This window comes from Nycticebus coucang, chromosome 9, assembly GCF_027406575.1.
Source record: "Nycticebus coucang isolate mNycCou1 chromosome 9, mNycCou1.pri, whole genome shotgun sequence".
In the NCBI taxonomy this organism is placed as follows: Eukaryota; Metazoa; Chordata; class Mammalia; order Primates; family Lorisidae; genus Nycticebus; species Nycticebus coucang.
In genome coordinates, this window is record NC_069788.1 from 90,765,067 (window position 1) to 90,783,048 (window position 17,982).

The 17,982-nt window shown below is 37.9% G+C and overlaps 1 protein-coding gene across 10 annotated transcripts in view; it reads right to left on the bottom strand.

Annotated features, from left to right (window-relative positions):
* UNC79 (unc-79 homolog, NALCN channel complex subunit) overlaps positions 1-17,982 on the bottom strand; it is a 261,375-nt gene that overhangs the window by 133,588 nt on the left and 109,805 nt on the right. For all 10 annotated transcript variants that reach the window (XM_053603363.1, XM_053603359.1, XM_053603354.1 and 7 more), the window contains 6 exons: positions 16,775-16,863; positions 16,154-16,194; positions 13,849-13,877; positions 6,395-6,624; positions 4,496-4,667; positions 2,586-2,816 (listed from right to left, as the gene is read on the bottom strand). In XM_053603363.1, coding sequence (XP_053459338.1) covers positions 2,586-2,816; positions 4,496-4,667; positions 6,395-6,624; positions 13,849-13,877; positions 16,154-16,194; positions 16,775-16,863 — 792 coding nt within the window. The remainder of the gene's footprint in view (positions 1-2,585; positions 2,817-4,495; positions 4,668-6,394; positions 6,625-13,848; positions 13,878-16,153; positions 16,195-16,774; positions 16,864-17,982) is intronic.

Genomic DNA, 17,982 nt, shown 5'->3' on the forward strand with positions numbered 1-17,982 from the left:
GCCCAACACCTGGCTTACAAAGTTCACAGCCTTATAGATGAGTAAGGAGGGTCATTTCCTGTCAGGCCCAGGAACCCTAGAATATTCTGGAGACCTCAAAAAAAAGAAATTAACTCAAGCTTACATGTATTAAAGAGGAAGTCTGATGAAAAGCTTAGCTTGGTGTCTAGCATCAAGAGATTTCTAGTACAATCTAAGATTCCTTGAAAAACTTCTGATAACATGAATTTTGAAAAGCCCTGCCTAAGTGATAAATGACCATTTTTGCTGCACTTATGTACACAATCAGACTAAATTTAATGAGTAATTTTGTAAAGAAATTTTACTTTGATTATTTTTTATCAAAATGCAGGTGACTGTAGAGGGAAATTTTATGTTAAATGAAAAATTATAACCTACCCTTGTAAGTTATCAGATTCTTTGAGATAGCATCATCTTTGAGATATTTTTCAGCTCTTTGTAAACTGGATTCTACTGTTAACAATTTGTCAGTAATTAATGTTACCAATTATCTACCCACCTTCCTGATGTGACATTCACTGAGAAACCAAAACCTAATTTAACTGTCTAGACCATTATTAAGACTCTTGGCTGCCTTGTCCCAAAACCCTATAAGCTAAAACTGGACAACTTGATATAAATTTAAAGGAGGTATGACTACAAGTTCAGCCAATCAGGAAGTTCACCAAACACCCACATTTTACATGCTGCTCTGGGAAATAAACATAACTGTCACAATGATGCTCTCCACCATTTAAACATATTTCAAGCCCAACATCCAGAAACTTTCTCAACTAGCTGCCTTCTGGACCCAGAAAATAAGTTTATAATCTACCCCAACCATTAATCTTTGCTTTTCTTTTTGTTTCCTCATTCTAATCTGTGCTGCTTTCCCCCTTTGCTAATCTCTTATCTTACATTTCTAACCTAAATCATCTCTCCAAAATAATCAACCTAGCTTCTTTTGTGTGTGTGAAACTTCAAGAGAAGTTTCAGATGGGAGAAATGTTGGGATCTGCTCAACTCACCAAAATTGGTATAAAGATTATTTTAAAGTGAAAACATTTGAGCTAAAGAAGATACAGAAAGAAATCTTATTTGAACTTCCATTATCTGACAAAAGCAGAGCCTCCAGAACTACACCTCCATTAATCCTCCTCAAGTTTCCCATGAATTCAACTGCCATGGATATAGTTCCTGCCCAGCTCCAACAGTAACAAAAAGCCCATCAAAACCTTCCATATCCTCTCACTGAAGCTCTTTATGAGAAAAAACAAACAAACAAACAAAAAACCCTTTGTTAAGCTTATTAAATTTGATATCTAAGTCTTTTATCTCTGGCTATTCAGGAAATAATTACTAAGATCTTCCACGTGTACTCATAAACTTTGTGTCTTTCCTTTTAATCTATATTAGTTAAATTGCAGGCCCCCAAACACTGAAACTAAATTGGAAAAGGAAAACTTTTCCTCCTCACATAATCACTTCTTATCTTCTAGAATCAGATCACATCAATTCTTTACTATTCCAAGAGAAATAATGATAGAAAACACAACAACACAGTCAAAGAATGCCAGGTACTGGGAATTTTCCATTATGCAAAATTCCTTTTTATAAGTGAGGCAGTAGGTGGCACCAAAGAAGAAAGAAGTATATCCTGATAAATGCACAGATCACTCTGAGACCTGGAAAACCAAAAGCTACTCCTCTAGTGATTTGTGTGCTGTTTTATCCTTAAATGTACTATTTTAGCACAGTTTTGAACTGAAAACTGCCTCAAGACCTCTTTGAAAGGAAACAAAATACCACAAATAAAAATAAAATTTAGAATGTACTTTGCAAAAATATTTCATATAGTGTTGCCCAGAATTGATTGTGGATATCCACCTTACTGGGTTAGGTACAAATTATGGTTGTACCCAAGGAAGATGGAGTTTTTCTGTCTGCAAACCACTGAGGCAGAAGCAAAAGGATAAGCACAGAGAAATAAGTCCTATAAGCCAAAGGAATGGGAGCATTTGGCAGTCCCTGACCTTTTTTGTCAATTTAAATGACAGGACAGGGACTTTTATCATTCATCTCTAGAAATACATGCAAAAACAGACATTTCCCCTAGTTGAATGGTAGCCTCTCCATATATCATAAGCCAGAACAGGACAGAGCTCGAGCAATCTCACAGGAAGGCTTTTTTGTGTGTGTGATTCTTTGTTTCTTAATGAAAATATTAAGCTTCCTGCCTACTCAGGAGGCTAATGCAGGAACATGACTTGAGCCCAGGAGTTCAAGGCCAGCCTGGGCAGTATCACGAGACCCCATCTCCAAAACAAACAAACAAAAAAAAATTCATCAGTGCCAAGAAAGAATATTTCCTTAAATTCTTAGATACCTCACAAATTCATCTTGGCATTCTTCCCCATCCCAAACCAACATCAAAGAAGCACATCACCCAAAATGTAGTTACTATACTAAACTCACTTAGGTATATTAACTAATATAAACAGAGATGTCTGTCCTCTTCTACAGACACTGTAGCACTTTTCCCTGGGTCCTCTCCAGCAAGATTCAAGCTATGGACTTTCACTTACCCTGGCAAATTCCATGGGTTTGGGAAGAAGGCACATGACCATGACATCAAAGCGAACATCGCATACTGTCTTCAACCACTTGGTGACAAACTGTGGCTTCAGTTTTTCCACCAAACTTCCAACTTCATCATCCATCATATATGCTGTAGAGTGAAACCACTGAAACACCATGGCCACCAACCGGGCCAAGCTTTCGGTAGGTGTGTTCTCACTGGGCGTGCAGAGGCTCACCTGGAGGAAGTCAGGTCAGACTTTGTTCAGCCTCCATTCAAAAGCATTATATGTACATTTAACAGGAAAAAATGATGTCCCAGATAACCCATTTGAAACAGGCAGTTTAATAAATGATCATTTATCCAGAAATTGTGTTCCTCTCTACAGGGATGGACGGATTGCAATAATAACTTTCCCTCAAGATTTCACCTTCCAATGAACATTTGCTTTCTCAGGAAATCTATTATGTAACATGCATTAAATAAATCCTTCTAAACTGTTAGGTCTGTGAAGTGATATTTCATCAACACCCTGCTTCAGTGAAAAATATATGTATACATTTCAGTTCTAAAATGATTATATTTTGCTAAGAATTTTGTATCAGTCATAATTCTGACACCTAGGAGCCCCACCCCCCCAATTTAGCATTATAAATAGACTTTTTAAAACATCATTCATTCATTCAGGAATAATCATTTATCAAGTCCTTTAGCAGTGCCCAAGAATGCAAAAATAAATAAAATGTTATTTCTGTCTTCAAAGAATTCACAATAGTCCTAACATAATTGATGCTATTAAAAAAAAATTCACAATAGTAGCCATAGTGTCAGTGTCTCAGAAGTGAGACATGAAAAATTGACAATTAAATTCCAATTTGGTAAAGACTTTTTCAGGAAATTACATGCAACCATAAAAGGTATGTTGCTGTGGAGACTTAATACATGTCTCCAATGGGCAAAAACAAAAGCCTGCCTCTCTGCAAAACTGGTGGTAAATTAAGCTTGCTTGGGACTTTAGATCTGCACAATTGATCTCTACTGAATGAATGTTATAGTCAAACCAGTCAATAACAATCACATTCCACGTATAAGGCTATAATTTCTCTGGCGTACACAGACTTGTCAGAAATACACCAAAAACTCCATAGGGAGTGAACGTTCAAGAAAAGTGTTCATGTATATACATGATGGGACATGAATTATCTGTAAATTATATTGCATCTAATATATTTGACAATATATACTAACAACTTTCCTGTTTCCCATGAAAAAGGTGCATTTCAACTATTCTAGCCCCTGGCACTATATGTTCTAACACCTGCTATTGGTTAAAATCTATAGCCAGGAGCGTTGAAAAAAAAAAATTCCCTGAGAAGCAAGAATCCAATGTACTCGATACTAATATGAAGTCAGCAGACAATCTAATATGCACCCACATAAGAGAAAAATTCAAATCAATTCAAAGTTGGGAGCAGGGGAACAAGGAAGGGCAGGATGTCCACCCACTTCATGGGCACAAAGTTAAGAGGTATGACACATCTTGGGGGCAGGACACAATTATAAGAGGGGACTCTACCTAACAAATGCAAACATCGTAACCTAATTCTTTGCACCCTCAAATTAACCTGAAATAATAATAAAATAAAATAAAAATAAGACACTTGAATGAAATTTTAAAAATTCCTGAGAATTTGGGATGGAATTTGGACATTGTTATTTTTAAAAACCTTTCTTAAGCAAATCTAATGTGCAGGTCAGGGTCAGAGCAACTACCCTAGAGGAGACCATCCATTGCCAAGGTTAAGTTTTCACTATTTGCTATTTTATTCCTTTCAAAAGAATAGGAGAAATTCTTCATCAGTGCAATTTTGGAATGAGAAATCAGAAAATGGAAAAGAGTTCACTTATTTTTCTTACTAAGAACCATATTCCAAATTGACTGAGCAGCCTCTGGTCATGTTTATCATCGTCCTTGTTATCAAAGTCAGCATTATCCAGGGAATGGTGGGAAGAGGACAGGCCCAGCTGTCGCCGTCGATTCAGTTCATACTCCCGCTGCTCAGCATGGAACTCGGCTTCCTTCAACAAGCTGCCAAAGAGGGATGATTTTAAGTTAGACTATGAAAAAATACATTCTAGATCATGACCTATTTAGAGCACACATTTTATGAGTTCTCAGGCATCTGTCCAGGAAGCTTCACTTCACTTCCTTACTATTTTATATTCTATTCCCATTTCAAAGATAAATAAACTGAGGCATAGGAGGCACTTTCCCTAATCAATTAGAATCAAGACTTCTGTTTCACCAACAAACCTCCTATAAATCAATGCTTCCCCTATATCTACCATCAAGGTATGTGGATTGCAAATGTATGATACAAGAAAAGAGTGAGAAACTTGTACCGCAATGTAAAAACATTTAATACCTCATATTCAAAGAAAGTGAAGCAATGATAACTCTTCTTTCAATTTGCTAAACAAGTGACAATTTTTAAAAATACTATTCAATGTTAGCAAGAGTGAAGCAAAACCTCACAGCTTTATAAGCACTGCTGGCATTGTAAACTTATATAGAGCTTCAAAAAGCAATTTGGTAATACATCAAGAATATTAAAATATTCATATCCACCCTCAATGAATCCCCAACAATAAAAAAAAAAAAATTCATATCCTTTGAACCAGTCAGCCCACATCTGGTAATCTACGCTAAGAAAATAAAAAATATAGGAACAGCACTATGGACAAAAACGTTTATCTAAGAAGTATAAAAGTAAAAAACAAAAAATCTATTGATAGATTAGCAATCTAAATATCTAATGATAGAGGAAAATAAGTTCTATCTAGAAGAATATTACATATCCACTAAACAATAATAAATATGGAAACTACACATATGGAAAAGAGCTAATAGTATAATGTTATATCAAAAATTATGGCTACATTGTGATTATAGTTATATAAATAAAAACATGCATTTGAATAAAACTGGAACCTAGGCAAAATTGATGATGATGATAACAGTATGGATAGTTTGTGGATTTTTTTTAATCTCCAAACTTTCCATAATGTTTGATTTGACAAACATTTATTGCTTTTCTACTATGTGTCAGCCATGGGGATAAGAGAAACAAAAGACTTGGTCCCTATCCTTTAAAACTCACGTTCTAATATTATTTCTTTGAATTCAAAAATTCTTGCATCCGTAAATACTAAACCAAAAGAGACCAAGTCTAGAGGTTATCATGTCAAATGCTACTTTCTCTGTCATGTGATAGGAGAAAAACCCAGCAGCCTGTAGCCTCAGCGCCTGACGCCACAAGGTAAAGATTTACTCCAGTGGCACAGTCCCTGGAGTTGCCTGCACCTTATTGGAGGCAGGTAATTAGTTCTCCCCTCCTGACTGGCTAATTCTGCTCTTAGTCAAGCCAGCTTTATCCCCACCCCTCACTCTGACTGGTACCTTCACTTCCCTTTGACCTAAGAGCCCCTGGTCAAGCACTGTGCTCCTGAAACTGGACCACAATGATGTGCTTATGTTTTTCCAGTCCGGACATGAGTTACTCAAGGACAAAAATTGTATTTTATTATCTTCTACCTCCCAAGTACCTAGCACAGTACCTGGCACATAAACTGCCATTAGCAAAAATAGTCATTGAATTCATGAATTAAAATAGCATCACTGCAATACTGTGGGAGGGTGAGCTGTGAGGCAAAGGGCGTTTGAAGTTGCATTAAATATGCACATCTTAGTGTGCTGAGGTGAGATCAAGGTGAAGGCCATGTTCTGGGGGAAGCTGCTACCAGACCACGTGTTACCTGATCACGGCCTCCACCGCGCAGACCAGCTCCTCAGCACCACATTCTCGCGTGTTGATGGGGGGAGGGGAGGTCTGGTAGAGGTGGGTCTCCGCGGCGGCCCCCACTTCATTACTGTGATGATTCGAATGACATCTTTTACAGTACCGAACAGGCCTGTTTCCGTGACGACCACAGCACCCTGCTGAAAAGCAGGTGACAACTGCTCTTCTAACATGGGAACTGCAATTCTAGAAGAAGAAAAAAGCGCAATCAATGAAAATTGACCACTGAGGTAAACTCGGCTAAGCATCAGAATAAATGCAAACTTAAGGCCACCAGAAGTGGCAACACATTCCTAAAGTGCCATAGTTTCCAAAATGCAAGTTGTTCTCTAACAGGTTAAATGTCAATCACAGGTGAAAATAAAGGTGAGAAGTGTTTGCCATTAGTGAATAGTAGAAAGGTTCTGCATGTGTGTGGGACTGTCAGGAAGCCCTGGTAAGGCTACCTCAGCCACAGGGACAGCAGGAAGAGGAAGGGGCCACACTTTCTGGGGATTATTTTGAGTTAACATTTTGAGAGTTTTCAGCAGAAACATGAAGAAAAGAAAATTAGAGCTGTGGTCCAGAGAGAGTGTACATCACAGCGCATCGGAGTAGGAAAGGAATAATTTTAACTCTCAGAATAAACTCTCTCAGAATTATTTTATCCACCACTCATAGAGCAAATTTCCATTGCAGCTCATCTGTCCTTGCTGCATCCAAGGACAGGCAGGCATTGTGCTGTGCTGAGGTGATGGCCTCCGGCAGGGGGGATGTACCAAACACAACCAGAACCACTCACAGAATCCGCTGTTGACACCAGCTAGAGGATGGGAACGACAGATGAAGTGTGGAAATGAGAAAAGTGGTATAGCACCAGACAGACTCCAAAGTTCAGGGGGGCTATGGCTCAAGCTGACCTGCCAAGAGGCAAGGGAGTGAGTCAGCATCCTTATGAAACAATCTGAGGACCTGTCAGGAACACCCTGACAACTGCAAAAAAAGAGGAGAAAAAAGTGCCCCAAGCCTGTTAGAAATGCCACCACCTCATATTCCATGCGTGTGTCCAAAGAGCTTTCCAAATCATTCAAGAGTGGGTATAAAAGATGTGAACATCCACCCTCCCATCCCACGCCCCCTACAGTGTGCTCTTGGTCCTAAAGTGTGCTCTTTTGACTGAATTCAAATTTTACAGAACAAATCTAGTTTTGTTTTAAAAATAAAAAAAAAAAATACAAAAGATGAACAAAAATGTATGAATAAAAATAAAAGATCCTACTTAGTAAAGTATCTCAAGAATGGAAGAAAAATATCCAATGTACTCAGTACTATTATAAAACCAATTTACAATCACTCACACTTTCATATGAAGAATAGATCACAACTATGGCCCAAGATGAAGGAGGGAGGAGGGGAGAGAGAAGGGAAGGGGAAGGTCAGATGGAGGGAGGGTGAATGGTGGGATCACACCAATGGTGCATAATACAAGCGTACACGTCGGATCCATTAGTATAGAGTATAAATGTCTTAACACAATAATTAAGTAAACAAGATGAGGTATGTATTAACCAGTGTGATGTAAGCGTTCCTAATTGTATATGAAATCAGCACACTGTACCCCATAAATGCATTAATGTATACATGATCTATGTGTTTATGATTTAATAAAATAAATAAATAAATAGAATAAAGGATTTTTATTAAAATAGAAGGCTGCAGTTTCCCCACCCCTGCATGAGCTTTTATGAGCTCAGAGGCTGTGAGAGGAGACAGAGAAACAGAAGACTGAATTAACCTGTCTTCAACTAGAAATTACAGGGAAAATATTGAATTCAAGACAGTCTTTTAGCCAGCATAGCCTTCTCAAGGTAAGAAAAAGTTTCAGGGCAAACATTAAAATTTCAGGGCCCTGAATTTAATAGAAATATAATGGAATTATATCAGGAAAATGTGGTTTCAAGGGGAGAAATAATGACAAAGCCTTGAATATAAAGCCCTTGAAAAAGAACTCAGAATTTTAATGTGGGATACCATAGATTCTTTTAGACAGACAAAAGGCCTTCTAAAGATCTTAAGAACTTGCTTTAGCATCCTCTTCATTAAATATTAAAGGTTCGAAAATCTCAAAGGCATTGTTCCCAGCAGTCTTACAGAGGACACAAGGAAGGACTTAACCCCAAAGAAATTTGTGCGTTTGACTTGTGTTTAATGATGTGGGTTTATAATCTGATAAAATCTTACAGTGTTTTTAATGGAATTATATCAATGTGAATTAAAAGAGACCGAGATAGCCCACAAAGAAGATGCTTTTGGACTTTTTCTATGAGCAAAAGGAAGTTCATAAAACTACTGAGCTATAAACAACAGAGCAGGCTACTTTTTAATGAGAAAAATGAGCATCTCCCAGAAAAAGGAACTGAGAGCCAAAGAGATGCGTTCCCGGGAAGCAGGACTGACCCCTAACAAGGAACACATGGCATATGCCTGTCGAATTCCAGAATTTGGATGCACCAGTGACTGTGTGCCTCTCCTGCCCTCACTTTTTACAGGAGTGACCACTGCAGTCACCCATCCCTGTATCACCATGGAATGCTGGCTGGGTGGGAGGCAGATAGCTTGTCTCTTTCATTCATTGGAATTCACAGCAAAAGGAAGAATACCTAAGGAGCCAAACCAAAGAGCCTCATCTTTATCTGGACCTGATTTCAATGAGACCTTGGACCTCCAGCCAGAATTTTGCATGTGGGAAGAATTATAAATGATTTATGACCACAGGAGTGCCGTCCACATTCATCCCATCAAAAAGTGGGGTTTAGTTTCCCTCTCCTTGAATCTGGATGGGCTTGTGACTGCTTCAACCAACAGAGTATGGCAGAAAGGATACTCATGGAAAGACATGGAGCTCCACCTGGCTGTCTTGGAATGTTCTTTCTTCAGAAACTTCCTTATCAGGATACTCCTCCTAGAATGCTGCCATGATGCCATAAAAAGGCTAAGCCACGTGAAGACTTAGGTCTCTAGTCAACAGTGCCAGCTAAGCCTAATCTCCAACTCACCCCATCTCCGAGCCCATATATATATGATCTACAAGCCACTATCTCAGTCCCCAGCTACTCAAGTCTTTCCAGATGAGATCCCAAACATTACCAGGCAGAAACGAGCTGTGTCCCCTATGCCCTGTCCAAATCTCTGATCCACGGAATCTATGAACATAATTAAATGGTGGTTGTTTCACAGTGCTACAATTTGAGTAATTTCTTATGGACTTTCTAGATATCCTGCATGTAATGTTATCTGGAATACCAACTAAAAGCCAACTTGCTTTATTACCACGTGTCATCAATTCTAAACAATATCAGCAATAAAATACTTTTCCCCTCAAATAACCTTTAGTTGATCAAAGTTCTAAATAATTGCTGTGGTTCCTAATAAGTTTTTGTTTTTGTTTTTGTTTTTGTTTTTTATTAAACCATAGCTGTGTACAGTAGTATGATCGTGGGGCACCATACACTTGGTTCATAGATCGTTTGACACATTTTCATCACATTCGTTAACATAGCTTTTGTAGCATTTTCTTAGTTATTTTGCTAAGACCTTTACATTCCACATTTACTAGGATTCACATATACCCTTGTAAGATGCACCGCAGGTGTAATCCCATTAATCCCCCTCCTTCCCCCTTCCTCCCCCCCCCAATAAGTTTTAATAATATACTTGAAAGTCCTCAACCTCGGTGGACTCAGCTATATGCATTATTTTCAAAGTAAACCTGAAAGATTTCCCTTAGATTTAGATTCAAATTCAATGAGAATCTGAATCTAAACCTGGTTTCACTGACACCAGGGAGGCATGTTCACTCCCGTCACTGTTACACTTTGTTGGTTTTTATTGTTTGTTATTTGTTTTGGGGACAGAGTCTCACTTTGTCACTGTGGGTATAGTGCCATAGCATCATAGCTCACAGCAACCTCAAACTCTTGGGCTTAAAGCAATCCTCTTCCCTCAGCCCCCTGAGTAGCTGGGACTATAGACACCAGCCACAACATCCTGCTAATTTTTCTATTTTCAGTAGAGACAGGGTCTTGCTCTTGCTTAGGCTTGTCTCGAGCTCCTGAGCTCAAGCAATCCACCCACCTCAGCCTCCCAGAGTACTAGGATTACAGGCATGAACCCCTGCACCCAGTCTGTTATACTACTTTCAATTTTAAACACATGTAAATAATTTCAAGTACTTTTATAGATGGCTGCTTTTGAAATAAACCAAGGTATGTCTCTTTATCTTTTCAATCATGATGCTGTCGTTGCTGATTTCCAACCTGCTGTTCAACTGTGGGACTACAGAGCAACCAAAAGAGGAAAAGACACAAACTGCCCAGAGCAAGTTCAGACACTTCTCCACTGTTAATGAACTTAGCAGAAGTTCTTCAAGTTCACTTTCACATAAAATGCAATATTTATTACAAATAAGCAACAAAAATGTGCTAATTTGAAGCTTACTACTAAAGATAATTTTGTCATATAAAGTACAGAAGTGTTAAAAAATGACCTATGCTGAGTGCCAAATATATTAGGTATGTCACCAGAGCCAGGACATGCTCATTTAGAAAATAAAAATGTTTCAAATCCTAGTATCTCATGCTTGTAAAAGATCATCAAAGTAAGAAATAGCCTCATGATGAAGACCAACTCGGGAGTATATTGAATGACTACAAGATCCTTTGTTAAGACTTGAGAAAGCTATATGGCCTTATTGAGCCTCTCAGCTAGAACAGGGCTCCTATAAATTTAAAAGCAGACCGAAATGCCCAAAGTATAGAAAAGACTTCCTCAAAAATAATTTTAGATATGGCTTTGAGGGCACAGAAGCCCAATGAGATTCACTGAAAACCCACACACTGTAGCAAAGTCATCCTAGCAAAGGCACCGCCAGCTGAAACTAAAGTGGACAGACACAGTTCAAACTGAAAAGAGGTCCGTGGGACTTCAACTTCTTTAAGCAGGAAGCAGATTGAGCAAGTTATTCAGCTGCAATATAAGCCAATTCTTTTTTTCTTTTTCTTTCTTTCTTTTTTTTTTCTTTTCTTCCTTTGTTTTTTTGTGTTTTTTTTTGTTGTTGTTGTTGTTTGTTTGGTTTTGGTTTGGTTTTGTTTTTTTTGAGACAGAGTCTTACTGTATTGCCCTGGGTACAGCGTCCTGGCATCACAGCTCACAGCAACCTCAAACTGTTGGCCTCACGAGATCCTCTTGCTTCAGTCTCCTGCTACTATGAGACTATAGGCACCTGCTACTATGCCCAGCTAGTGTTTTGTTTTTTATTTTCAAGTACAGATGAGGTATCACTCTTGCTCAAGCCAGTCTCCAACTCCTGAGCTCAAGCTATCCACCCACCTTCGCCTCCCAGAGTACTAGGATTGCAGGAGTGAGCCACTGTGTTCAGCCTCTTTTTTTTTTTTAAAGGTCTTACACTGTTGCCTAGGCTAGAGTGTAATGACAGCATCCTAGCTCACTGCAACCTCTAACTCCTGGAGCTAATTTTTCTTTCTTTCTTTTCTTTTGTAGAGACAGGGTCTTGCTCTTGCTCAGGATATGGGCTATTTCTTTTTTCTTCCTTTTTTTTTTTTTTTTTTTGCAGTTTTTGGCCAGGCCGGGTTTGAAGCCCCACCTCTGGTAGATGGGGCCAGTGCCCTACTCCTTTGAGCCACAGGTGCTACCCTGGGTTATTTCTTATTGAAACGGAGATCTTGGAAAGTAGAGCCAAAATCTCAGGAGGATGATTACGGTTTAGGGAACTACCCACAAAGAAGCCAACCAGAGCCTAATCAAGGCACATTTGTTATGCCTGGAAATAGAGGAACTGTGGACTTGTTCATACCTGGTACTGCTGCAGACCCCCGACTGCTATCTGCCTCCTCCTCCCTTTCTGTAACAGAGGTCTTTTGCTGTTACCCTGTCCCTATCTCACCATTGTGTCTTTGTTGCATAGCAAACAGAAAACTTTCCTTTTTAGTTCCCAGATCTCTGAATCAGGAGAATTTGTACCTAAGAAGTTTAATGAGTGAGATATCAGATGCAAATCACAAGATATTGGACTGTAAGCCTAATGCTATAAAGGAATAAGACTTTAGGAGGTCTTGTAAAGTGGTGAACTTACTTTGCATATAGAAAGAATGTAAAAATTATGTCTGCAGTGTGGATTTGGGCAAATTAGACATGACCACAAAATTCTTGCCACTCCTTCTACAAACAGGAGCATCTTATTTCTTTACTCTTTGAATCTGGGCTTGTCTTGGGACTTGCTTTGACCAATGGAATGCATCAGAAGTGAGGCTGTATGACTTCTGAGCTTCAGTCTCAAGGGGCCTTGCACTTCTGTCTCCTGCTCTCTCAAAACACTGTTGCCCTGCAAACAACTCCAGCCTTTCCTCCTAGAAAATGAGGTACCTTATGAAAAGAAGAAAGCCCTGACTCCCCAGTCATCCCAACCATTGCAGCCATCCCAGCAGAGGCCCCACATAGGGGAGGGAGATTATTGGGGGCCAGCCCATCCTGGCCTACCTACTCACTGACTGCAAATACATGAGTGAGTCTAGAGTTGTTTATTAAAAGAACTGCCTGAATGAGCATAGGACAAATCACCAGTCCACAGAATTATGATCAAATAACTGGTTGCTATTATTAGCCACTATGTTTTAGGATAATTTGTTATGCATCAATAGATAAGAGTCCTCCAAATGTACAGACTCATGACCAACCTCCCAAAAAGTTTAAATGACTTGTGTAAAGTCCACGAAGGTAAGAGAAACTAGACTTGGCCAGAACCCAAGTATCTCAACCAATTAGTCAAAGATTTTTGTATGACACCATGTACTTCTCTGGTACTTTTCAACTACCAAAACCAGAAGAGAAGATGGAAGTGGTTTAGGGAAACTTATAGAAAGTAGCTAAAGGAAATTTTAAGGGAGGAATCCTTAGCTAGATATATCCTTCAATTCACATATAAATGAGTATTTTCCATACCGAATCGTTCTGGGTATGTTTTTCACACATAAATTAGACTACTTGCACTCCACTTCAAAACAATAAAGACTTTAGCATATAAGATACATAGTTTACTAAAGCTAAGTACCATGAATTGCATTATCATTCAAACCTTTTCGTAATTAGATTCCTACCCCAGAATTACACATGGGCTTTTATTTCAGATTACTTAACAAAAACATTATGCATACAATGGTGAGCAAAAGCAGAAATGGAAATAGAGACCATGTGGACATAGCAATTAGCATGCTAAATTATTTCCTTTGCCCCTTCACAAACACGATGACATATGTGCTAGGAAACCATAGTGCAGAAATGAGGCAGGTGTCAATGAATGAACTTACACACAAACACAACAAATCATGCCCCACCACACAAATGGTTTGCTCTTACCTTTTTCTGACATATAGCAGATATTTCCGCTGCAAGGAGAAGGTACACAAAATATCAACAAAGAAAGAGAGCCCGTTTTAAATAAGGGCAGCCATGAAGGGGAATTAAAAAAAAAAATCTTAGTAACACAACCTCCAGACTTGCCAAAACAACTTTTGATTTATCTCACAAATTGTCATCTACTTTTATTGGCGTCTAGTTTTCTCAGAAAGCATGAAATAAATTTCTTTTTCATCTGGTGGTGATGTTAGAGTTTCTGTTTAATGGAGTTAAAAGGACCTACATGCTGCAGATATTTCACCTATTCTCACGAGTGATTCAACCTTTTCAGATATGACTTAGAAATTAGATCATGTTAAAGCTAAACAACTTTAATCTAACCTCCCTATTCCACAGAGGACAAAATTGAGGGCCACTGTGCTTAGACGAGTTCTTTAAGGTCACACAGGCTATTGATGCTGGAGGCACAGCTAGAGCTACAGTCTCCAAAATCCTTGTTTGTTGCTCTTTCCGTGACATGACAACACTGGGTTGATATGGCACATTTAAAGCATCACCATGGGATGATTTGCTGTATCAAAACTTCAGGGAAAACTTACTAACATGGACAAATGAGACTTGAATTATCAATTTCTATCAGTCTTGAATAGTGTAAAATCAGTGGAAGGTTACTTAAAAGAAAATAAATTTCAAATCCTTGGGTAGACTATTTGGAGCAAGATCATCAAACTACTGTCTATTTACAGGACTGATTTTAAGAAATGGATAAGAATTCTATTTAATGGATACATGAGTTATTTCCATAAAAACTGATGCTTAAGGGTGCTCAGAAGATTTTTCCCAGAATCCTATCTCCTAAATAAGTAAGTGCTCAATAAATGGAATAACACTTTATTTACCATATAGCCTACATCCAAATTTATTTAAAAGATCAAAGGTAAATGTCTCCTGAGCCTTGTCTGGAAATTATGAATTAGTGGGCACCAACTCAGTGAAATTTACACCTCAGTTTTAGAAACTCCTCTTGTATAATTAATAGTCATTTAAGTTTGATATGCTAGAGTTTATCTTAAGTTTTCTGAGGTTAGTGTCATGTTTCTAGATAAATGACGAAAAGTTATTACCAATCTTCTTCCAAAAATGAAATCACTGGACAAGAAGACCAGAATTCAGCAGCATATCTGATATTTAAAGTGTATTTTAGAACTTGACTATAGGTTTAATCTCAGAAAGCTGGAAAGTAGCCTAATTTCAAGGGGAAAAAGTTACCTTCACCATAGAAGCCCAAATCTTTTTATAGATATTCTTATGTAACTTTCCAAAATGTCCCTTTGAAGGATATAGACATTATTGCTCCATTTTACAGATAAAGAGCACTCACTAAATCAATATCTCTTAAGGTTGGGATAACCTGATATGAAAAGTGAGACTACCAAAAAATAGTATAATTATCATCAAGCAAAGGTCTTCAACTTAAAAAAAATTCACAGTATTTAATTAATGTAAGGTTCTTACATTTCCTTTTAAATGAGCCTCTCAGATCAGTCCTTTTATTATCTATGTCTGAAATCATAGATCATGTTCTTCTCCTGTCCCCGATCTGTACTCAAACTCAGTATACCCATAGCTTTTTCTACTTTTTGTCTTTCCTCTGCTTTCCTCAGTACTTTTCCTTATCATTTCAGCCTCCAATTACATGGCTGGAATACCTGCCTCTCCTGTGTGCAGAGGAATGCTCTGTCTGGAACCTGCCGTCTTAGAGGGCATAGCTTTCAGAACTCTAACAAATTGCAAAAAGCATTGCAATTTTATCTTTTCATTGAGATGGGTTAGATATATTTTATTCCCATTGACTGATGAAGAGACTATGTCTCAGAGTAATTAATTGATTTTCCCCCAAGACACAGAGCTAGAATGGTGAGAGAAAAAAGGTCCAATATTCAATGCTCTTCTAGCTGGTGTTCCTTATTCCCTTTCTGACCTGGCACAGCAGCATATTATTGGTATACCTGCTCTGTATACCAAAAACCCCTGAAGACATACTCAGCAGGGCTTTAGTCATACCAAATCATAATTCCAACATCTACCCTTAATTTTGGCAGACATGATACCACTTCTTCATTATTAAATGTGCAGGTATATTATAAGCAAGACATGGATATGATGCTTTGTATCAATGAAATGTTCATAGACTATAATGCTTTGGTTACTGTCTTTGTACAGTAAAATAGTACAAAAGGAAATAAATCAACCATGGCATTTGTAATGATTATTTATTATTCATCCTTTCTGAAGAAAGCCTTACCTTGCGGCAGAAGAACATCAATCAGCCACTCACTGTGGTCCCTATAAAGAAAAAAAAATGTCTATGAGCTTCATTGAAATGTTACCCTTCCAGATGAATGTTTATAAGCTGCACACAATTGCTGAAAGTCTTTTAATAGAAAGGAAGTGTAATTAAGAGCACTATCATAATAACTTTTAAAATGTCTAATGCATTCCAGCTAAATTATAAATTACAGGCACTTCATCATATTCGGTTATCTTTAAATGGTACTTTCCAGATGCTAATTAAGCCAACCAAAATACTGCATGATCTGTGCAAAGCTGAGTGTGGTTCTGTGAAACTTAACAAGCAAAGAGAATCTATATGATTTATTTGTCATGTTTGGAAGCCACAGTTTTCTTTCATATCTGTTTTTCTCTGTGGCCTTTTTAAACATAGTTGCTTCAAAATTACAGTTGCCTTATTAAGTGGAATTTCTTTCTCATGTCACATAGAGAGAAAGCTGAAATCTTCCAAATGAAAGTTTGCTATATGTTAAATATCAGACTTGGGTAATGTAACCAATTTAAGTTCAAATTATTTTTCAGATTTTCTCATTGTTGCAATATTTCCTTTTCTTCAAGGACTCTTAATACCTACCCTGCAATCCTCTCGCTGCATTCTTCACAGAGATACAATGGGGGTGGCTTATCACCCAAAGCTACTGACAGGGAAGGGTCTATACACATCTGAAACACACAAAAAGACAAAATGAACCCTCCCTTCTCTTCCTGTTTATCGCATCCCCTATATTGTAAGCACAAATGCTTCTATAATGACAGGTTTTGAAAAGCAAAGTGGAATAAATATTTTTCGTAAAACCCTTTCCAGTTAGAACTGTTTTTCCTAAACCCGCTGACGAATCCATGTAGCTACTGTGGTTTTTCATTCCTCCTGTTATTTGCAATTCAAGTAACAAATAGTGTCAAAAAATCCGCCCTCACTCCACAAAGATCAAAAAACAAAAAATCATCTTCAACAGCTGCTCAAATTGGCTGTTACGGTAATTCCTAAAGTAGTAAAGCACAGTAATGTCTCTTTAGGAAAAGGGAAATATATTACTAAGATTTCAGACTCAACTGATACCAAAATGGTGGCAGTTGAGCATTTTACTTAAGATTTATTTCATTCAGAAAAATTAGGATTAAATCCAACACTGAGCTTGGTGGCGCCTGTGGCTCAAGGAGTAGGGCGCCAGTCCCATATGCTGGAGGTGGCAGGTTCAAATCCAGCCCCGGCCCAAAACCACAAAAAAAAAAAAAAAAAAAATCTAACACTGAGCCATTCTTACTCTGAAATGTTAGCTCTCTGTCACCCAACCTTTCATTTTCATATGGTTCTTTTTCCCACATGTGACCTACACTTGTTTACCCCCTCCAGGCCTTGTTTATGGCTACACTTCACGAGCCTAAGTACAGAGATGAAAAGTGTTAATTTCAGAGTTGAGCATCAGGCTATTTCAAATATCTGAATGTTTTAAATCAAATGAACAAAATACTCAGATAACTAACTGCATTTTGTACTTTGCATAAGTTTAAATTTGTATGATTCAAATCACTCTGAATCCTCTTCCTGCCCTTGAAAAAGTAATTAGCCCATGCTACAAATGAGTATATGGTTAATGTGCCTAATACATAAATTCTTCTGGAACTTTACTCTGCTTTTTCTTTAGTTGTTTTTACTAATTTCAAGTGGAAATTGACCCAAACTTAGAATTCAAACAGTCTATAATTCAAAGTTAAAACACTGAGGAGTTTCAATAATTGGAGAAACAAGAGTTATAAGGGCTAAGTTTTGAATAATTATGC